We start from the raw sequence: 20901 nt of genomic DNA, 5'->3' as shown, positions 1-20901 counted from the left end.
ATTCCATGTATATTGAGATTTATTTTCCAGACTAGAGTGAAGGACCGCGCGTTTGCCAGTTCTGTTGGACAGTCAGCTCTACCTAAGGCTACTTGAGGCCAAATCCTTCGCTCTCTTTCACGGCTCTCCAAAGAACATATTCAAGTTTCTGTTGCGTGCGATAACGCCATAAAGATAACTGGTTAAAGCACGTCCTTGCGACTGGGAATCGAGGGCTGTCATCGCCAAGACACGACAACTTGATTCTCAGAGACGTAGCACCAGTAGCTGGTATACGATCACTGCCAGTGATGAATGAAAGCAGGCGACGCTGATCTCCCGGCTCTGCTTTTTTGAAAGTCTCCCAAAACCAGCTAACGACTGGCTCAACTCCGTCAGGCTGTTTGTTGTCCCAATTCTGATATTCAGCGACGGCTCTCAGAGAATCAACATCGAGTGGCTCGTCGGAGCCTCTGATTAGTAGCTCGATTTCCCCCGGACGAAAAAGAGAGAATGCATTGCCACCACAGACATTGTAGAATCCGCGCCGGAATGGATCAAATTGGCGCCGCACCGACACGTCGAGCGCATGGCGAATATAGAGATCCACATACTCTCGTCTATTGGCGTTGGTGACTGATCGTCGATCTCCGCCGTCGCACAAAGGCACCGTGGTTACGGATCCATATCTTGCATTTTCAATAACAAAGTCCAGTGCGAATGTAGACTCCACATCTCCGTCGTATTCGAGAAGTTGCTGCAGTCCTCGAGCAAGTCTTGGACGGTACTCGGCAAGATCTTCAAGTGTGTACTTTAGGTGCAGAGGGGCGTGAGCCAACGATGTCGTACCGTGGGCAGGTGCCGCGGCCAGCAGCTTCTTGAACGCAAATGGTGGCAGTGGTACGTCAAGAATTGTCGAGTTGTATATTGCCAAACCCAAAACCACTCCCACCAAAAAATATTGATCAGTGGATTCCAACGAATTGGGGTTAAAGTAGCAGAATTGGGAATCCTCGTCGTAAAGAAACATTCCTAACGTATGTCAGATTTTGCATCATGCTTGCTCACCGAATTACATACCGTAATCTGGGTTGAACACATCTCGAATGACCAGTTGAAACCATTCTTTTCTCAGACCGCCGGCATCAATTCCTTCTTCGCCCCGGAATTTGATACGGAGTCCCTTTTTTATATCATCTGTTCCACTACCAATGACTTCGCTAACCGCCATCAAACTGTCGTCAACGAGGCACTCGCGGCGGACAGTAAGAGTCAAATATTGCTGTACAGACTTGTTAGACATAATGCTGTCTATCAGCGCAGCTCTCGCTTTGGTTTGCATTTGCCTGCGCGTGTCGTGCTCCAGGATCGCCGTCTTAGCCCAGACGCTGAGAAGGAATGGATATTGGCAAAAGGAAAAGGACCCCTGCTTAGCTTCCCAGGCATCAAAATCTTTGACGAGGTCAATATAGTCAACCATGGAAACATAGAAGTCACTACTCGGTAACTTGTGGCCACTGTGATGATGGTGATGAGCATCGCGAGTAGCGTTAGGGTCATTCGCCGCGAATATTAGAGCAAGAACTCGAGAAGTCGCTTTCACTTGCCAGTCGTCCGGATACGACGTTATCTTTTCCGGCTCCGTAGATTTCTTGGACGTGTTTGACAAGCTCAGTGCTCCAATTTCGTCATGTATCTGCGCACCAGATTGACCGCTTCGCATCTGCGGTATCAAGAATGACGTGACTGCGTCCTCATCTGCAGTTTTAACTGGCTTCTTATTCCTTTGTCTGAGCATTCTATATGCTAGGAAGCCAGAAAATAAATCCTTCGCTTTAACGTAGCGGTCCTTTTCAAATTTGATCCACCAGGTAATCAAATGGTTATGACAGAGCGCGGGCGAATTCGAGATGAGGCCAATAAGCCGTTTGATGATGCCTGAATGTTGGCCAGATAAGGGGCCAGACGAAGGCATGGTCGCCGAACGATCCTTTTGAAGCGTTTGGTGTATGGCTTGCGGTCTGCGACCAGCACCATTGCGTTGTGCCAATCCTTCCAGAGGCAGCTGGCTACTATGTAGCAGTGGGTTTTCCAGAATGATGAGCAGAAATCGCAGATCAGCAGGTTGCGAGATAGGATGTCGGGGGCGCTTGAGCAATATTTCTGTTTGTTTGAGAAGCGTTCGATGGACATGAAGCTGAGCCTGTAGGAATTCATTCTCTAGGGTTGGAATGTCGAGGTCGACTGCGGCTCTTGTCGACGAAATTTCTGCAAAGACCGAATGCCAGCCCTCTGCAGGCCCAATAATTGACATGTACCAGTTGTCGAGCTCATTCCAGTCCATTTGCAAGGGCTTTGCCACTGACGACGTTCTTCTAGTGTGGGCAGGCCGCTTTGGCTTCTGCACTGGGGTCGGAGGTTGCGGACGGCTACCAGTCCACCACAGCCCATTCTCTGCTACGTCTCCCAGCAGGAGAAGCTTTGGGTCCAATTGGCTTATCGGCATATTAGAGTCAGTATGACCGCGAGGACGACTTCGTTCTCGCGATGCTAGACGTGTTTCTTTCGAAGGTGCTGGCTCTCTCGGTGCTGGCTCTCTCGGTACTGGCTCTCTCGGTATTGGCTCTCTCGACGGCACTGGCTTTCTTCGGATTTGTTGTTGCTCTGGGCCTACAGAATAAGTGTGATGCATAAATGAAGAATTTAGGCAATCTGGAGACTTGAAGCATTCCCTGATATAGTCTTCCAGCGCCTTGAATATGGTTTGCGGTTCATGTGAAGGGGACCGGCTGGGACTTGCGCTGTTGGCACTAGAGCTAGGCCCTATTTGCTGGTGATTGAACGCAGGCTTGTCCGAATATCCATATGAAAACGACCGCTGTGTTTTGGTGATGGGCCTTGGAGAATCACCAGAGGTTTCCCCCGTCGGGACGTCGAGAAACTGCGTTCCAAATCGGCGTCTTGTATCGTGCTGCATTGCTCCTTCGCCACCGACGCCTGCGCCGGCAGGCTGTCCTAAAGCTGGCTGCCATGATTCATTCCTTCTGTGCAATGCTTGGCTCTCTTCGATTCTCCTCGATATATGAGATTGCAGACAACGCCGAACAATATTTTTTGTGTGTAGCAACGAAATAGGCTGCACATGTCCTAGTGAAGCATTAGCGTTGGCAAATCTTTTGCGCTGAGCCGTATGCGCGCACCTTGTCCAAAGTCGGTGTTCTTCTGAATGCCTCCAGAAGCAGATCCATCTCTTCGGCTAGCCCCAGTAGGGTCATAGTCGTCAGCAGATTCTAGGTCGTTGACAGTGGCGCACGTCGTGCATTTGAAGGCAGCGAGGTTGCTAGGCCAGCGAACAAGGCCGCCGCACGTCATGCAATTTCCAGTTGCGAAATTCCTGCCGCTGCCACCACCAACTTTTCTTGACCCGCTGTCCATTTGCCGGACCATTGTCCGACCATCTCGGCGCTCATCCGGAAGGTTGGCCTGCCCAAGATATGATGAGGATGGACCATCAGCGGCGTTGGGCATTGGATGAAATGGATGGCTCATGGAACGATTGTGCCTTGTTTGACCTGGTTTGGGTGGCACGGGTGGTGGGCGCTCAGGGGCAGGTGAAGTCGAATGCTGAACACGACCGCGATCCGCATTACCGCTTGGGGACTCTGTAGATCCTCCTCTCGGCTGGGGCACGCGAGCAGACGGGCCAAGATTATATTGGCGATCGCCAAAATCAGGAATCTGGTATGCCATGGTAGGTATGCACCGTTGCCACTGCGAGCAGCTCCTTCTGGTAGCGCGGAAGGATGCCGAAGCCGGATTGCTAGGCAGTGCCGCCGTTAGGCTCTCGGGCGCTGGCTCAAGAGTATGGCAGTAGCACCTGAGTTCCGCCGGTTGTGAAAAGGTGGCAACATGTCCAGCTCAGGTATAAAAAATGCAGTTTTCGGTAATGCTAAAGTATTTGGACTGCTCAAGGCGCGCCGGTAGACAGTTTGCGTGCCTGTCTCAATTGTCTCAGATGCAGGGGTGTGACGTCTCGAGCTGCTGTATCAGGCGTCGTGCGCCACCACGACATTGTTTCTACCCGATGCGGGCGCAGTACTCCGTTGTAGGGAGGAAACAATTCTTTCGGTAGAACTGATATATGGGGAGTAGTTGAGCCGTGAGTTATCCGGTGCAAGGGGCACGCTTTGTGATGCAGAATGTAGGAGCCTGGAGCAGTATTAAGCTTGCTTGATGCAGAGTAAAGTCCAGTTTATTGGTATGCGGATCGCAGAGGGGCCGGAGGCTACCCTAAATTGTGGCGAATTGTCAAGCCTTCACTTTTACGCACAGGCAGGGCTGGGTTGTCAAAATGAATAATTAAATTAAATAGCTACCTTCCGGTCCTTTATAGCCTGTTCTACAACGCGATCCTTGATTCATGGTTTCTGTAGAGTATTATGACCTGTCGCTTGACATATCGAGCCGCGTCACCGTTCCCGGGGCAGAGGTTCAGGAAATATTCAAGCACAGCCACAGAAAAAAGGTACCGTTGACTAACCATTTACCAAAATAGAAGTTGGACATAAATTGCTAGGAGCGGAAATACGAGAACTTAAATAGTAGAGGCCATCTTGAAACCATCGTCCTCGAGGAATGGATACGCCTAGGCTCCTTCCGTTCTGGCGCAGCGCTTCGTTGTAGTCGGCACTTCGACCATCTCCTTGCAGCCTACTTACTCACCAGCACAACATAAAGAGACCGGATATGGTGCTAAGTCGAGGGAGTTCATGGCCCAACGTAAAGATAGCCATGAAAAGACCGAGAGGTAGGGAAAAGATAAACAAAGAAACAAGTCGAGGGAAAGCTTGCGGTGCCAAACATGCATGTAGTACATATATCGAGAATGAGACTTCGTTAATTACCTTCTGAGCGTAAATCGCCGAGGGTGATGACCCACCAACACAATTGCCTCCCAGCTTAGCTCGCTCTCAAACCAGCAACGAGCCGCCGCAGTATACGAACCACCGGAAGTGTGAGTTTCACACTCAACCCTGACCAGGGATAGGACTTTGCGGACACGATCTCGGCTGCAGACCACGTTTGCCCATCCAGCTTGGCCGTACCCGTGAATTGTCTATTTCTTTGCCTCTGGTCTCGGGTTCTCGTAGGCAAAAAATGTGCTGCGGCAGATAGTCGCTCGTTTCGGTCCTCGTCGCCGCTCGTTTCGTCCTGGATGTAAGTGGCTAGAACATTCACAGTACTTCGTGCAGCTGGAAATGACGTTCACAAAACTGTCAATCATTGGCGACCTCCTTTTTGAATGGTAGTAAATTTTTTGTGACCCTGATGCAAATCATTCCGAGGTTTTAAGCCTCCAAAACTCCCACCATTTCGCCCCACTGACCGGTCTCACGATCCGACTCGAAGTGAGATTTGCCTTCCAATCTTAGAATGCGTGGTTCCTTTCGCCATGCACTGCAAAACTGATAACCCGAAATCATGAATGGTTCGTTTACGAGGGGGGAGCGGCACCGCGGCCACGACCGAATCCACCACGGCTAAAGATACACTGTCAGCAATTCGTCCACAAGTCGTATATTGAGAGTCGCGCGGGTTGTCTCACAATTCGGGGTTGAAGCCACCAGGGGCGCCACCCTCCTTGCCCTCACCGGCCTCACGTCTGCGGTATCCGCCCTCGCGGTCGCCGCGGCCACCCTCAGGTCGGCGGCCGAAGGGACGGCGCTCGCGCTCGCCCTCACCGAGCATACCGCGGGGAGGAGCGTGGGAGCGCTGCTGCTTGATGTGCGTGGCGGGAACAATCTCGGCGGGGAGGTGCAGCCATTCGCGAAGGTAGTCGAGACCCTCGGGGGTCAGGGTGTAGTAGTAGTACTGCCACGAGAACTGGGTCTTGACATAGCCGCGCGAGGTGAGGGACTGGCAAGCCTTGATGACGAACAGGTTCTTGACGTCGATATCGGGGTGCTTGGGGAGGTTGAAGTCCTTGGCGGCGACGAGCACGCCCTCACGGAAGAGGTACTGTATTGAGACAAAATTACATCAGCATGTTCGCTCTTCTTCGTATTGTTCGATTGAAGGTCGAAATACCTCGTGGATCTTCTTGCGGTCGGCCTTGGGAATGAGCATCGTGGCGGTTTGCGTTGGCTTCGGTCGATGGTAGGAGTACAGTTTTTTGGGACGAGCGTGTAGGCCTCAAAATGGTTTACTTTTGTGGGCGCAAGCCCTACACTGCAGCTCACCTAGCGAAGGTGGGGTGGCTCAGTTTGTGCGCGTGGCTTGCGCTCACGTGCTGATAAGATATCTGACTCTTGTGGCGCAGGCCTTTGGAGTTCCTTCAGCGGAGTCTACTAATCTATCGCCAGGCTCCGCTGCCTATGGAGTATGATATTTCATCCTGTTCGCGACCAGCCGCATCTTCATTCTTTCCCAAGCACGCTGCTCACCATACACCAAGCCAACATGGAATCGAAGCATCTCAACGTTTTGGTCTCGACCTTTGGCGGCTTAGGCCTACCGTCGACCATTATATTGCCAGCACAACCTTCGACGACGGTCACAGCCTTTCGCCACCACCTGACTGAACGCCTGCCTGATACCGGTTCAAGACTCATTCTCACCACCGTATCAAACAAACAACTTCCTAATGAATCCGAAACGCCGCTCTCCTCATATCTCTCTACAGAAACCGACGACTTTCTTTCATTACGTCTCGGTATCCCATTGTGTGGTGGCAAGGGCGGTTTTGGGTCTCAGTTGCGAGCGGCTGGCGGGCGCATGTCATCGCGAAAGAAGAAAACACAAGACGACAATGGCTCTAGCCGCAACCTTGATGGCCGACGACTCAGAACCGTCAACGAAGCCAAGGCTCTCGCCGAATATCTCGCTATAAAGCCTGACATGGACAAGAAAGAGAAGGAGAAGCGCCGCGCCCGCTGGGAAGAAATTGTGCAGCAAACTGAGGCGAAAGAGGCAGAAATCAAGAACGGAGGCAAGAGCATGATCGACGGTCAATGGGCCGAAGACAAGGAGGAAAGCAGCGAGCGGACCAGAGACGCGGTTCTGGCAGCAATAAAGGCCGGAAACTATACCGACAATCTCAGCAGCTCACATGGCTCGAGCTCTGCAGCCCAGGGTGAAAACGCGTCCGACAGCGATGCAGACGTCTCTACGAGCTCCAAGGAATCACCGCCGCCGGTGCAATCCGCGACGGCTGGCAAGGGAAAGGGCACTGCTCGAGTCTTTTTCGGGTTTGACGAGGACGATGATTTTTTGAGCTCGGATGACGAATCTGACAACGACACCACGGAGAAATAAAAGCAGCCAGGGAATGAGTACCTTTTCCCGCGAAATTAAAGTGTTAGTTGATGCTAGTGCATCCTCTCGATGATGAGGAGCATGGAGTTTATTGTATGATACCAGGACAGTGCAGCGGCGTTTGATATTACACTTGGGATCCAAGAATAGCGGGACAATGATTTTCGTGTTTTTTATAACAGTTTATTCAATGGCATTTACCATGATTGATTGCACAGTCTATCGACTTCGCATAGTACACAAGCAGCATGCGCTGCGATTTATTTCCATCTCTATCTCGCTCACCGTCCTACAATCAATTCCTTGCCAGTTTATTTAAGCATCAAGCTTGACCGGGAAGTTGCCACCCTCTATCATCTATATTAGCATTGCATTATCGTACGATTTCGCGGGCACTTACCGCGCTGCTCGTCCCAACGCGTGTACCAGCCGGAGGGGCACAGAGATCGGTAAGCGAGCCAGAACTAGACATGGGCGCGTTAATGTCGGCATCGAATACTGGCACATGAAATTTCTCATACCTGGCGGCAGGGAGCAAAGTCCTCGCCCTTAGCAGTAATGCACTTGTGGTAGTCGACGTAGTTCTGCCAGCAGTGCTTGGTCTGGTTCTGGTTGGGGAAACGGGCGTCGGTGCCTTGAAAAAGTTGACAGTTAGTATCTCAGAAGTCAATTGGACGCAATTGAGTCGGATGCGACGATGCGATCGAATTTCGTCGGCGTAGGGGGAGCGTACCGGCTGTCAACATAGTTAGCCTCGGGATCCGAACCGACAATTTTCTCCGCGGTATTATCCGACTTACCAGTAACGAACTTGAATGGCTTGGTCACAAGCTCCTGTCCATCTTGTTGATCTTCTTCGGCCATTTTGAATTGATTTTAGAGGGGTTAGAACCGGACAGCGACGTAGATGCGGCTTGTGAAAGCTCGGGCGGGCGTAATGGGAGGTTTGTTGCGTAGAGGTTGACACCACGAATCAGATGATTCCCAATGCAGAGCAGTCTCTGCCTCAGGCTTACTAAACCAATCAGCCCACGCCGTAAGGCACCCACCACACCACTCAAGCCGGCTTAGTGGGTCAAGCTACCAGATTGCAGCACTTCTCGACGAACTCCAAAACATCGTTTTCTCCCGAATAACTGTTGCCAATCGACTTCCTCCGGCTCTCCCGCCTTGCCTCAACTCTCCACTCATCAAGATGCGCGCCACCACTGCCATGAGAATGTTCCGCCAAACCCCTCGCATGATGCGACCGGTGCCCGTAAGTGAACGTGCTACTGCTGATTGGACAGCGCTAATACCTCGGTCAAACAGAAGGAGGACCAGGCTGGTACGTGACGAAGCCGGAGCGATTGACGACTATCAATGACTCGAAACGACTGGCTGGACACTTTGAAAGCGACAGCTACTAACCGCCAACAGGCCACACCATCTCCCAGCGCCTTCGCAAGCTCAAGCAGATCCCCGCTGAGCTGATCCCCCTTGGTACGTTGCGTATGACGAACAGGACGACCCGACCCGACATCTAACGATAATAATAGCTGCCGTCGTTGGCTTTGCCATTGTCGCTGCTGGCTACTCTTGCGTCCGCAAATTCTGGGTTGACAAGAACCTTCGTCTGGCCCGACAGGGACCTGGAGCCCGCCACTAAGATTGGAGCTGGAGAGGCGTGACGCCAATTCTTTTTGTTCTTGTACGGGAAAGGGTAGCTGTATATGTCTAGGAAAACCAGTCCGGCACAAAATAGAGGCCAGGCCATTTCATCGTCATTCTCAACCGTTTTATCGCGTGAAGATTAATGAAATTGACATGTATATTCAACCGTGACGCCAACGCTATGCAGGAAAGAAAACAGATCATCGCTGCCGAATGCAGATATTGGCCGTTCGTTATTGCTGCTTTGGTCCAGCCACGTCCAGCTCTTCTAGGCCTTGCATGGGATCCGGGCCAGATGGAGCGTGTAGGTCAGCCTCGCCTTCGGCATTCTCTGCCAACCAGCCCTCCTATTGAGAAGTTAATACAGCAAGTTCAGATAGCTTCGGATGTCATTATAGCATACCTGATCCCAAACCGCAGTCTTGCTGCCAAGGCCTTCTTGAGCGCTCTTGGGCGCCTTAGCTTGGGAGACTTTCAGTGTCCGACCAAAGAACTCTGCTTGATCCATGTTGTCGATAGCCTCCGCGGCGTCTGCGCTGTCTTCATACTCAACATAGGCAAAGCCTTTATGAGTTTCTCCCGAATTGGAGGAGTCGGGCTTCGGCATTTTTACTTCGACGATCTCGCCGAATGGGATGAAGGCGTCAACCACATTGGCGTTGGTCACTTGTGGTGCTAAACCGCCCACGTAGACAGTTGCTTTCCAACGAGCTGCGTCCGACATGATGAATGAAGAGTCACGAATTATGAAGTTTCCGTGATCCGCAGAAAACCATCAAGGCAGAGTTGAGATTTTCAAGCTCCTCTTATCAACCAAAATATTGGCTCGGTGAGAACGAGCTTCCGTTGACATGCGATCACGTGATGCAGCACAGTGCCCCACCTCCTATGCTGCCGGCCCAGGAACACGTCGACAAGGGGAAGCTCCGGTGCCTGCAATCTGGCATCAAACTTACTGGATTTCGGTTGTATCCAGTTTCACCAACCTATCTTTCGACAATTTCATGCCTTCTGCTGGCAGAAGCTAAGAGGTGCATTGCTCTTAGTGGCCGGCGCCAATTTTTGGCATTTCATTGCTCCTTTAGCATAAAGATTGACCGAATCGAATAACTACTCCTTGGTCCCGCCCCGATCCCTAACACCCCCGCCATCATGGTGCGCCTACGAGATATTCCCCGAACGGCCACCTTTGCGTGGTCGCCTGGTGCCGGAAACCCTCTGGTGGTTACCGGTACTCGCGCTGGTGCTGTTGATGCCGATTTCTCCGACGAGAGCAAGCTTGAGCTCTGGGACTTGTCCCTGGACGACAAGGAACAGGGACTGGAGCTTCAGCCAATTGCGAGCATTACCACTGACGCCAGGTATGTCCGATAGCTACTTTGTAGCTGCGCAACTCGCTAAACTCGACGATTCAGGTTCTACGATATTGCATGGAGCCCTCCCGATGCTGACCACCCACAAGGCATAATCGCCGGAGCTATGGAGAACGGCTCCCTTGATCTTTGGGACGCTGCTAAGCTGCAAGCCGATGGGAGTGACGCCTTGATGTCGCAAACGACAAAACACACCGGTGCGATCAAGACACTTCAATTCAACCCCCTCAAGCCGCAGATTCTAGCCACAGCTGGCGCCAAGGGCGAAATTTACATTTACGATGTCAATGACATTGCCAACCCCTTCCGCCTCGGCAATGCTGCTGCGCGCTCCGATGATATCGAATGTCTCGCCTGGAACCGCAAAGTTTCCCATATCCTCGCTACTGGCGGAGCAGGCGGCTTTGTAACGGTGTGGGATCTCAAGACTAAGAAGGCATCTCTCACGTTGAACAACAACCGCAAAGCTGTCAGCGCCCTTGCCTGGGACCCCAACAACTCTACAAAGCTCCTGACTGGTACGCCAGACGACAACACTCCCGTTATTCTTCTATGGGATCTTCGCAACTCCAATGCACCAGAGAAGACACTGCAGGGCCACGAGCAAGGCGTCCTATCGCTTTCCTGGTGTACCCAAGACAGCAGCATCTTGCTTTCATCTGGTAAAGATAACAAGACCATGGTGTGGAACCCTCTTACGGGCGAGCGCTACGGAGAACTTCCTGAAGTCACGAACTGGACCTTTCAAACACGCTTCCATCCGCAAAACCCCAACTTATCGGCTACTGCTAGCTTTGACGGCAAGATCACAATCCAGACTTTGCAAAACACGAACCCCGACACTTCGAAGACGGCCATTGATAACAACCTAGATGGCGCCGACTTTTTCAGTGCTGCTCAAACGCAACCTCAGGGCGCATCGTGGTCCTTAAACAAGGCACCCAAATGGTTTGAGCGCCCTGTTGGTGCTTCTTTCGGATTCGGTGGCAAGATTGTTATTTTTAAGCCTACACCGGGCCAGGAGAGATCCTCCAAAGTTGTCATCTCGCAGTTTTCTGCCGATTCTGACTTTTCATCGGCCACCGAGAAGTTCCAAGAAGCTCTTGCCTCCGGCGACCTGTCTGCCATTTGCGAAGAGCGCATGGAGAAATCAAAGACCGACGAGGAGAAAGCCGACTGGAAGGTGATGCAGACACTGATCGGCGAGAACCCCCGTGGGAAGATTGTCGAGTACCTCGGTCTCAAGTCAGAGGCTGGCGAGCAGCCAGCGTCCGAGGAAGCAAAGACGGAAGGCGAGGAAGCGGCCGGCGAAGCGGCCGGCGAAGAGGCTGTCGCTGAAGAGATCACCGGCGAAAAGAAGAAGCTGTCCAACTTCTTCGATGGTGGCGAGGAAAATGGCGATGACGACGATTTCTTGTCTGGTGTTGCCGCGACAAAGGGTGCCAAAACTGACAACCCATTCCATCTGTTTGCCGACAGCGACACTGCTGTTGAGAAGGATATTACAAAGGCACTCATGCTGGGCAACTTCACCAAGGCCACTGACATCTGCCTGAAGGAGGACCGCATCGCCGATGCTTTCGTCATTGCCAACTGTGGTGGCCAGGAGCTTGTCGACAAGGTTCAAGCTGCTTATCTCGCTCGCAAGACTGGATCTCCTAGCTACATTCGCCTTCTCGGATCTGTCATCGAAAAGAATCTTTGGGATGTCGCATACAACGCGGACCTCAAGAGCTGGAAAGAGACAATGGCTATCATCTGCACCTTCTCGGAGCCTACCGAGTTCTCCGACCTCTGTGAGGCTCTTGGTGATCGCATCTATGAGAGTGGCGAGCGCAAAGATGCCTCTTTCTGCTACCTCGCTGGTTCGAAACTCGAGAAGGTCGTGTCAATTTGGACTGCAGAGCTGGAGGAAGCTGAGCAGGCTGGCACCAAAGACGCGTCGTCACAGGACTCGACCTTTTCGGTTCATGCCAGAACGCTGCAGAATTTTATCGAAAAGGTTACGGTCTTCCGCCACGTCAGCAAGTTTGTTGACAACGAAACGAGCGAGACTGCGGGCTGGAAGCTAGCGGCTCTGTATGACAAGTACACTGAGTACGCTGATATTCTCGCTGGCCACGGCCAGCTTGACGCTGCTCAGCGCTACCTTGATCTCCTGCCTAGCACGTATCCTGCTGCTGAGGGTGCTCGTAGCCGGGTCAAGCAGGCCACCCAAAAGCCATCCACCAAGGCTAATGCCAGGATTGCTACAAGAACCTCTAGCGCTGTTCCTCAGACACAACCTGCTTACGGCTATCCTACTCCCCAGCCTCAGTCTCAGCCTCTGGGAACCACCGGCGCTGCCAATCTTTACAGCAACATCAACACTATTCCTACGCCCCAGCCGTTCCAACCTCTGCAGCCCCAGCAGCCTCAGCAGTCACCGTATGGAGGCAATCCATACCAGCCATCAGGCATGTACCAGCCGCCTGTTCAAAGCTATACATCCCCAGCACCGCCGCCCGTTTCTGGACCTCCTCGCGCCGGAACCCCAACCATGTCGACGATGCACAGTGCACCTAAGGATAGCTGGAACGATGTCCCTCTGGTGACAAAGGCTGCACCCTCTAGACGTTCAACTCCAAGCGCACCGCCCCCAGTAGGTCCATATGGCGGACAGCCTGGTCAACCAACACCGCCCGGCCCTCCCACTTATGGTGCGCCTCCCAAAGCCAGCCCCCCCCCTCCTCCCAAGGGCTCTGCTCCTCCTCGTGTCACTTCGCCTTTGGCTGGACCGCCCCAGACATTCCAGGCTCCTCCTCGTCCCTCGTCGGCAGCCAATCAGTACGCTCCTCCACCTCCGCAAGTTGGTGCCAGCCCTCAGATGGCAAATCTCGTTGCGCGAACTGCCTCCCCCTATAACGCCCCTCCCGCTGGCGCCCCTCCTTCGAACAGATACGCCCCGACACCTTCTGCGCAGCAGCCCAGCCCGGGTCCTCCCACTGGGGGATCTATGCTGCCCCCGCCACCCGGCGGTAGCATTCCCCCTCCTGCCAACCCATACAGTCAATTCGCGCAGCCGCCAGCTGCTCCTCACGGAGCAAACCCCTACGCCCCAACCAACAACTTCGGCTCGGCCCCGGGCGCACCTCCTCCTGCCTCAGGCCCTCCTACTGGACCGCCACCCATGGGCCGACCTGGCCCTCCTGCGGGCGCTACACCCACGCCTCCTCCCCCCAGGGCCGCCGCTGCACCTCCGTCCAAGGGCAAGCACCCTCCTGGTGACAGATCTCACATCCCGGCTAGTGCTCAACGTCTTGTCGAGATCCTGACGGAGGACATGCAGCGCGTTGCAGCCAAGGCCCCGGCTACCTTTGCACCTCAAGTTAAGGATACCCAGAAGCGGCTAAACCTGCTTTTTGATCACCTCAACAACGAGGAGCTTGTGTCGCCTTATAGTGTTTCTAAACTCTCGGAGCTTGCCGAGGCTCTCAAGTCCAAGGACCACCCAACGGCCGCCAAAATGCAGGCTGAGCTTCAGCGCGAAAGAGTCGAAGAATGCGGCCAATGGATGGTAAGTTGGGAGCTCATTCCAAATGACGAGACTATGGCTAACTGATTGATTGTTAGGTCGGCTTGAAGCGTCTCATAAACATGAGCAAAGCGACTCCTTAGATATTAGATGCAACGACTTAAAAGAAAACATCGATGAGTTGTATGTGGATGATGATGAAACAGGCTGTGGAGAGTGGTGTTGCCGGCGCTGTGTTAAAGATGAAGGAGTAATACCAACCCATTGAAATTACTTTGCCACCATACATTAGTCGTGAAACTCGTGTGTATTCATTTGAAAAAGTAAACTTGTTGTGTCACTGTGCACGCGACAAAGCTAGCTGTGGTCCCTGTAGTGCAGCGTGAAAGGCCCACCCCGACTTTTTGGGAAGCTGTCATTTCCACCAACGAACAACGATCCGCCCGACTGCCAAACCACCACGCCTGTCTACGCCGCTCTCGGGCGTCCGCTGCCGATAAAGAAAAGACGAAAAACCAACGCAAGCAGGATTTTTCTCCCCAAACCAGACACGACAGCACCATCAGCCATGACGGAAGGCGTATCGTCATCGAGCGACGCCGCCGCCCAGCGAGCGGCCGAGCAGGCCCGACTGCGCAAGGAGCGCCGCGAGGCCAAGATCAAGGCGGGCGGCACTTCGCGCCTCGACAAGATCACCGGCATCGGTGGCCGCGTGGTAGGAGGTACGCAAACCCATCCGCTATCCCGAGAGGCTCCCCCTGTCTGCATGTCTGCGGTAACTGACTGTGTGGTCTTTGGCAGACAATGACCAAGCCGCCCCAGAAGCTCCCGCCGACCCTGCGCCGAAACCCGCCGCCGTTGCCGCCAGCGACCCCGACGAGGTGGACATTTCCGAACACTTTTACTCCCCGGCGGCCGCGCGGCTCGCGACCCAGCAGCAGGCCATGCCGTCGCCCCCCGCAGGTGGCTTCCCCGGTCTGCCGGCCGACATGACGGAGGAGCAGCAGGCGCAGTTGCGGCAGATGATGCTCGGCGGCGGCGCGCCGCCCAGTGCGGAGGGCGTGCCCGGCGGCGCCGAGGAGGATCCTCTCATGAAGATGATGGCGCAGATGATGGGCGGCGCTGGCGGCGGCGGCTTCCCTGGCATGCCGGGTGCTGCCGGCGCCGGAGGACCAAACGCCTCCCCCTTTGCGGGCATGATGGGCGCCCAGCAGCCGGCGTCGTCCGGCCCGGACGTGTACAGCACAGTCTGGCGGGTCGTGCACGCGCTGCTCGCCCTCGGCCTGGGCCTCTACATTGCGCTGGTGACGCCCTTTAACGGGACCAGGATCCAGCGACAGCTGGCCTTTAAAATGGCCGACGGGCAGGCCATCGCCGGTGCCGACGATGCCTTTTACGCAAAAGCACCAGCGGCAGACTACGAGACGCTCGGCGCGGCGGGGCTCGACGTGGCCAAGAAGAACTTTTTCTGGGCGTTTGCGACGGCCGAGGCGGTGCTGCTGACGACAAAGTTCTTCCTCGACAAGGGCCGCGCGCCGCCGCCGGGCTTCATATGGTCGATGGCGGGACAGCTGCCGATGCCATGGCGGGGCTACGTGGTCAGCGTCATGCGCTACGGGCAGATCTTCACGACGGTGCGGACGGATATCCTGCTTTGCGCGTTTGTGCTGGGCGTGTGCGCGTGGTGGAGGGGTCAGTTGTAGATTGGGGGAAGGGAGATAATCTTGGGGGTGGGCCAGTGGAGGAAAATCTGTAGAATAAAATGATGAATAAAACTTATCAGTTCATATTCAGTTGTGTTTATTAATGACGGGTTATTCCAACACTTTTGTACACGTGGGCTTTGAGATTAATGTATATGTCCATCGTACGACTCGACGCCCAAATCGCTTTTCATCATGACCATCGTACCCATCATGACCATCGTACCACTGCAGTTTCCAAGCTCCTCCCCAAAAGCAATACTTTATCGCCAATTACTCTCTCAGGACATAACCAAGCACCCCGCCGAGCACACCACGCACACGACGCGGATTCTCCAGCACGCAGGTAAAGACAACCGCTGTGCTGGCCGCAAAGACCAGCGTCTCGCGCCACTGCTTCTCTTTGGGGTACTGGCGCGGGACAAAGGTGCTCAGCGCGCGGGGTGCCACAAAGAGGCCCATGTCCTTGCGCCGGCTCACCGTCTCGATGAGCACGCTCCAGCCGCAGAGGAAGCAGCCCGTGCCGACGCAGATGTTGCTGTCGAGCTGCTGGCGGGCGGCGGTGTCGGTGCCCAGCAGCAGCGGGCCGACGCGACTGCGGGCCAGGCAGACGCCGTAGTAGAAGAGGGTGATGTACATGGCGAGAAAGGCTGAGGAGCGCGAGGCGGAGCGGAGGGCGGCGACGAGGCTGTGGCGGGTGTAGGGCGTCTTGCGCAGCTGCAGGGCCAGGGCGAGGGGCAGGTACGTGTACATGGACCACTTCCAGGAGCGCGCGAAGCGGCTGAGGGCGTGGTACTCGCACGAGGGGCCGCAGCCCATGTGGACAATCTCGCATGGCAGCGGGATCTTGGTGACGGGGTCGCCCCACTGCCGCGGCAGGCCGTAGTCGTCGCACATGTCGCCGACGAGGCCGGCTTGGCCCGTCTCGCGGCCGTAGACGAGGGTGCCGAAATGGAAGCGGCGCAGGGCCTCGATGAGGCGCGTGTCGACCTGCGCGGCCGACGTGATCCATTTCTGGTAGCCGCGGGGCAGGTTGTCGGGGTAGTAGAACCAGGACCACATGATGAAGGCGCACGACGAGACGAATACGAGCGGATCGGCCATGTATTGAATAAAGGATTCAGTCTGTGGGTTACACGGTAAGTATGATGGCTTTGTGGCAGTGGTTGTGTTGGGGGGGGCTGAAGGGGAACGTACATTGGTCCACTTGTTGGCAGCCTGTCGTCGGGACCGGCGCTGCGACCAGAGCTCGCCGACAAGGACGTCGGCGGCACGAGTGGCGGCGAAGAGAGTCAGGTCCATGGTGCGACCGGCCATCTTCTTGGACCGCAGTTCCTCCTCTCGCTTGGTTCGCCTGGCCGTGGAGTGTCGGCGGGGTGCTGTGCCCTTTGTGTGTAAGAGCTTCAGGCCAAACCATCCGGCGAGGAAGCTACATAGGAAGCGTGCCAATCTAGGCAAGTTAGCCGGGCCTTTGACAACAAGCAGAGAGAAGACATGTCTGGAAGGTTAGAGCATCATACCGCAAGCGTGACGTTTCGGTTAGCTTTGAGCCCAGACTGGCGATGACTTTGTCGAGCGGTTTCTACATAGCGCAAGCTGTTAGTTGAGACTTGACATCAAATGCAACTGCCATAACAAGCGGCCCAGATTGGACGCGATTGTGGAACTTAAAACTCGTTGTCAGTGCTAGAGCGTACATGTAATAAAGAGGTTCCGGCGACGAGGACGGCACAAAATGTCGGGAAGCGCTGGGGGTCGAACCCGGAGAGCAGAATGTGGCGAGTGCCAGCGAGAAACGTAGGCTCATCTTCCGGATCCGAGGGCAGCAGCTGCTCAGAGTTCCTCCGCAGCTTGAGGATGTGCTGGACGGCCAAGGTCAGCAGCCGGGGCGCCACCGCAGAGGCGTATCCCAGGATGTAGGCGCGGACGACCGGGCGGAGCTGCGGAGGCACGGCCAAGACGCCGGGGCGTCGCGGCGCCCTCGCCGCAGCACGAGTGCGCGAGCCGGCACTGAGCTGTGACATTGGGTAGGAAAAAACAGCCGTAATACGACCGTCTCGGAAATGGGCTGGACGACTGCAGCAATCCAATCAAACCAGCCCACTCTGAAAGAAAAGGAAATAACAAAGAAGTGAACTGGCCGAGGCGTTTGGGTGTATCACGGCGCAGTGACAAAGGTTGGTTGGCGGGACGAAAGAACCGATAGGCAACGATATTAGAGGTTGATGTGTTGGACAATGCAGAGTAAGCCCTTTTGTGCAAGGTCACACGGACTTTTGTCCCTCCCGAAGTTGTGTAAGTCCCTCCGCGGCGCTCTGCTTGGTGAAGACTGCCTGGTGCGATGCGAGCGAACGCTGAGGCGGCCGGGCCTGTGTTCTGCAGCAGATGACGTCGAGTCGTACGGGGACCTGGCGGGATGCTGAAGCAAACGTGTGAGATGGTATCTGCTTCCGGGGTGACACACGTCGATGGAATAACGATGGCGTGTTGCAGCTTGTGCAAGTGGTCAAAAAAGTGTCTGCCCCCTTCGGAGAGGTGTGCACTGCCCTGTCTCGCGTGTGTGGTTTACGTAGGTAGGTACCTAGACGCGCGCCGCCACAAGAGGGGCAAGCGTTGCCGTTGTGCTTAGATAGGCCAAGTGTGCCCAATGGCAAGGCCGACGAACTGTCCAACGCTTGAATTGGCAGAAGAGGGAGCAAAAGTCAAAGAAGACGCAGCAGGGACAAATACAGCAACTTGGGCAGGGCACTGGTTTAATTTGACAGACGAGGCCGAGCGAATTGCCTCGGGTTCACGACAGTGGGGTTTGGCAACGGTCTGGAGTCGCTGGCGATGGATCTGGCAGCGGGTTCACGCGGGCATTTTGGTGGACTTTCAGTGGACATTTAGGGGGCGTTGGACGGTCGATATAGCCGACTTACAGGGCGTGATGCGCTGCAACTGGCCTGAAGCTGGCCTGAAGCTGGCCTGAAGCTGGTCTGGAGCTGGCCTGGAGCTGGCCTGCCCCCATTGGCCCAAGCTCTGTTGGTGGCCGTTCTTTTAGCATGTGACAGTCCATCTACTATCATCAGCCCAGCAAAGAAAAAAGCATACAAACAAACCAACACGCACCCTCGACAAACTTCTACATCATCAAATCTACCAGCGATGCCTGATCTACCATCTCAAGATTAATTTTATGCGCACCATACTGCATCTGTAGCGCTACACACTACCTTACGCATTAATTACCATGCCGGTCGGCGCCGACGCACCATGATGCAGGAACCAATTCATCTTTCCTCCGGCTAAGATCCACTTACTCCAACACTTTACTCCGTGACAGTTTTCGGGAGGCCGCTGTCAAGTGTACAATGTGTCCGTATCGCCACAGGTTATAGGGTCCCCAAGACGCTATGCACGCACCCCCTTCATTGCAGAAATCTTGGCCTCGTGCCGTGTCGCCATGACCACCTGATGTGCGCCAGTCGACCAGCGGGCGTCTTGCCAGACCTGGACTGGCCCTCCCTCCTCCCGTCTCGGGTGCCTGGCGATCCACCAGCTAACCTGGCCGAGACCAGATCGTCGACGGTGCCACCCCGTGTTCAATACCAATAACGCCATGTTATATGCTCATGTTCGCCAAGCACCAAAATGCTGTTCAGAGCCCTTTCAACATACGCCCCCCCCTCTTACCTTAGCCTCTTTGTGCGACGCAAGCAAGCAAGCAAACAAGCAAGCCTCGCTCGGTGTTCCATGACCGACATGCAGCAGCCAAGGATGCCTGAGAGCCGTGTGTGTGTAGCTTCAGGAGGGACGGCGCGCCTGTCCAATATTCTCGGCTGATCCGATCCGGATGGACGCTTGCTGCCGTCCAATGTAGCTACCCGCTCCAAAGACTGCGTCACACAATAATACATGATATCCCAACTTTTGGCCCTAGTGCCAGACTAGTCATCTCACAGCTACACAGTCGGGTTACTAAGCCTCCAAGTCACTGGCGCGGAAAGCAGTAATATCCTGCAAGTTGCAGGTCAGGCGAGTGTGGCGGCGACTAGACTCTACTGACAGATGATTGCCTACGTCCGAGCTACGACGCGCCGTATCACCAGTGGCAGCACGTCTGACTTTTGGCGTCGCGGGTAATTTGGACAAGATGGTCTTGCACGATCTACAGACAAGGGGTGTACTAGACACTAGCATTGTGGCGTTGTAGAAATACAATCAACGATTAACTTAGAACAAAGCAGATTCTATACAGATCAGTAGTTCTTATACACGAGTGAAATTCGGCTGTGCAATGTTAAGCGCCGTCTTCTATCTATTAATGCTACTTCGAGGGACATGACAAATTATGTCGCTTTGCCATTTGGTTCTTCACGGTTTGCAAATTTGTAAAATAATATTGTTCAATTGTCAAAAGATCGCTGTGAAACTATCCGCTCTTGACCCGCAAGATCCATCAAAAACAAGACAAAGGAAAACAGACAACTCACCTGCCATTGCATGTAGCAATGGTCACAGCCTCAAAGGCCCGGGGACCACTGATCTATTGTCCCCGGAGCTCGTCCAACCTGGCCTGGGCCTGGTTTGCATCATCTATCAGCCCATTGGCCAAACAGCAGAGACGGAGCCACGTATAAAACTGAATAAGTTCGGGCTGGAAATCCGTCCACCGCTCGCACAAGATGACAGCCCGACGGCAAAGGTCAAGGGCGGAGAGCCAATCTTGAATACTCATGAGGTTGGACACCTCGTCCGTGAGCCGACGAATGAGAAGGGCATCGTTGTCTCTCTGCTGCTGGTTTCCGGCGGAAGGCATTGTGAAGGTAGTTGAAAAGGTAGTTGTAAAGATAGTTGAAAAGGTAGCTGTGGGGTTGGTTATGGTTGTTGTGGTTGGTGGTGATGATGGTGAAGGTGATTGTGGTGGTGGTTGATGCTCCAATTCACTGCACTCTGCGGCGGATCGAGAGGCTTATATTACTTGCCAAACTTGCCTGTTCTTTGAACACTTTTCTTTCAAGACGATGCCTAGATCTGTAACATTGCTTTGTCTGCGCGCCGTTCAAAGCAGCAACCCGGTCAAAGCATACACAAAGCGCTGCACGGAGCGGCATGGAGGCGCGAGAAAGAGCATCGTGCATCGTGCACAGAGGAAAAAAGAAAAGAAAGAAGCAGATTGAAGGGGCAGATTGAAAAAAGAGGAAGAAGAAAAGAATCATTGTTCGCAAGAAACGAAATAAAGACTGGTTGCTGAAGGGACTGCGCCATTCCTTGACAGCTCAAAAATGGGCACAAGGCGGTTTCAAGGCACAAAATATGGCATGGCCATTGGCGAAAGAAAAGTCACAAAACCGAACAAAGGCTCTTTCTATTCCGAGTAGGC

At 54.2% G+C, this 20901-nt stretch overlaps 10 protein-coding genes across 10 annotated transcripts; 4 read left to right on the top strand and 6 right to left on the bottom strand.

Moving 5' to 3' along the window:
• Positions 1-88: 88 nt before the first annotated feature.
• LMH87_011581 (uncharacterized protein) lies at positions 89-2323 on the bottom strand (the record flags this gene model as incomplete). The annotated part of the gene is made up of 2 exons (XM_056200745.1): positions 89-1011; positions 1060-2323. The coding sequence occupies 2 exons, from the start codon at positions 2321-2323 to the stop codon at positions 89-91; spliced, it is 2187 nt and encodes a 728-aa protein (XP_056052564.1).
• Positions 2324-2529: 206 nt separating this feature from the next.
• LMH87_011580 (uncharacterized protein) lies at positions 2530-3729 on the bottom strand (the record flags this gene model as incomplete). The annotated part of the gene is made up of 3 exons (XM_056200744.1): positions 2530-2649; positions 3086-3126; positions 3180-3729. The coding sequence occupies 3 exons, from the start codon at positions 3727-3729 to the stop codon at positions 2530-2532; spliced, it is 711 nt and encodes a 236-aa protein (XP_056052563.1).
• Positions 3730-5473: 1744 nt separating this feature from the next.
• LMH87_011579 (uncharacterized protein) lies at positions 5474-6105 on the bottom strand (the record flags this gene model as incomplete). The annotated part of the gene is made up of 3 exons (XM_056200743.1): positions 5474-5519; positions 5585-5997; positions 6067-6105. The coding sequence occupies 3 exons, from the start codon at positions 6103-6105 to the stop codon at positions 5474-5476; spliced, it is 498 nt and encodes a 165-aa protein (XP_056052562.1).
• Positions 6106-6438: 333 nt separating this feature from the next.
• LMH87_011578 (uncharacterized protein) lies at positions 6439-7293 on the top strand (the record flags this gene model as incomplete). Its single annotated transcript, XM_056200741.1, has 1 exon — positions 6439-7293. The coding sequence occupies one exon, from the start codon at positions 6439-6441 to the stop codon at positions 7291-7293; it is 855 nt and encodes a 284-aa protein (XP_056052561.1).
• Positions 7294-7608: 315 nt separating this feature from the next.
• LMH87_011577 (uncharacterized protein) lies at positions 7609-8157 on the bottom strand (the record flags this gene model as incomplete). The annotated part of the gene is made up of 4 exons (XM_056200740.1): positions 7609-7643; positions 7694-7757; positions 7815-7927; positions 8094-8157. 4 exons carry the CDS (start codon positions 8155-8157, stop codon positions 7609-7611), a joined length of 276 nt encoding a protein of 91 aa, XP_056052560.1.
• A 331-nt stretch (positions 8158-8488) lies between these two features.
• LMH87_011576 (uncharacterized protein) lies at positions 8489-8941 on the top strand (the record flags this gene model as incomplete). Its single annotated transcript, XM_056200739.1, has 4 exons — positions 8489-8551; positions 8605-8620; positions 8713-8775; positions 8832-8941. The coding sequence occupies 4 exons, from the start codon at positions 8489-8491 to the stop codon at positions 8939-8941; spliced, it is 252 nt and encodes an 83-aa protein (XP_056052559.1).
• A 238-nt stretch (positions 8942-9179) lies between these two features.
• On the bottom strand, positions 9180-9670 carry LMH87_011575 (uncharacterized protein; the record flags this gene model as incomplete). The annotated part of the gene is made up of 2 exons (XM_056200738.1): positions 9180-9293; positions 9350-9670. 2 exons carry the CDS (start codon positions 9668-9670, stop codon positions 9180-9182), a joined length of 435 nt encoding a protein of 144 aa, XP_056052558.1.
• Positions 9671-10098: 428 nt separating this feature from the next.
• Positions 10099-13976, top strand: LMH87_011574 (uncharacterized protein; the record flags this gene model as incomplete). The annotated part of the gene is made up of 3 exons (XM_056200737.1): positions 10099-10307; positions 10362-13875; positions 13932-13976. 3 exons carry the CDS (start codon positions 10099-10101, stop codon positions 13974-13976), a joined length of 3768 nt encoding a protein of 1255 aa, XP_056052557.1.
• A 425-nt stretch (positions 13977-14401) lies between these two features.
• On the top strand, positions 14402-15536 carry LMH87_011573 (uncharacterized protein; the record flags this gene model as incomplete). Its single annotated transcript, XM_056200736.1, has 2 exons — positions 14402-14555; positions 14635-15536. The coding sequence occupies 2 exons, from the start codon at positions 14402-14404 to the stop codon at positions 15534-15536; spliced, it is 1056 nt and encodes a 351-aa protein (XP_056052556.1).
• Positions 15537-15809: 273 nt separating this feature from the next.
• On the bottom strand, positions 15810-17560 carry LMH87_011572 (uncharacterized protein; the record flags this gene model as incomplete). The annotated part of the gene is made up of 4 exons (XM_056200735.1): positions 15810-16661; positions 16734-16986; positions 17057-17118; positions 17234-17560. The coding sequence occupies 4 exons, from the start codon at positions 17558-17560 to the stop codon at positions 15810-15812; spliced, it is 1494 nt and encodes a 497-aa protein (XP_056052555.1).
• Positions 17561-20901: the final 3341 nt, after the last annotated feature.

Source organism: Akanthomyces muscarius, chromosome 4 (assembly GCF_028009165.1).
Source record: "Akanthomyces muscarius strain Ve6 chromosome 4, whole genome shotgun sequence".
NCBI classification, from domain to species: domain Eukaryota; kingdom Fungi; phylum Ascomycota; class Sordariomycetes; order Hypocreales; family Cordycipitaceae; genus Akanthomyces; species Akanthomyces muscarius.
This window is presented reverse-complemented; position numbering and strand designations above follow the sequence as displayed.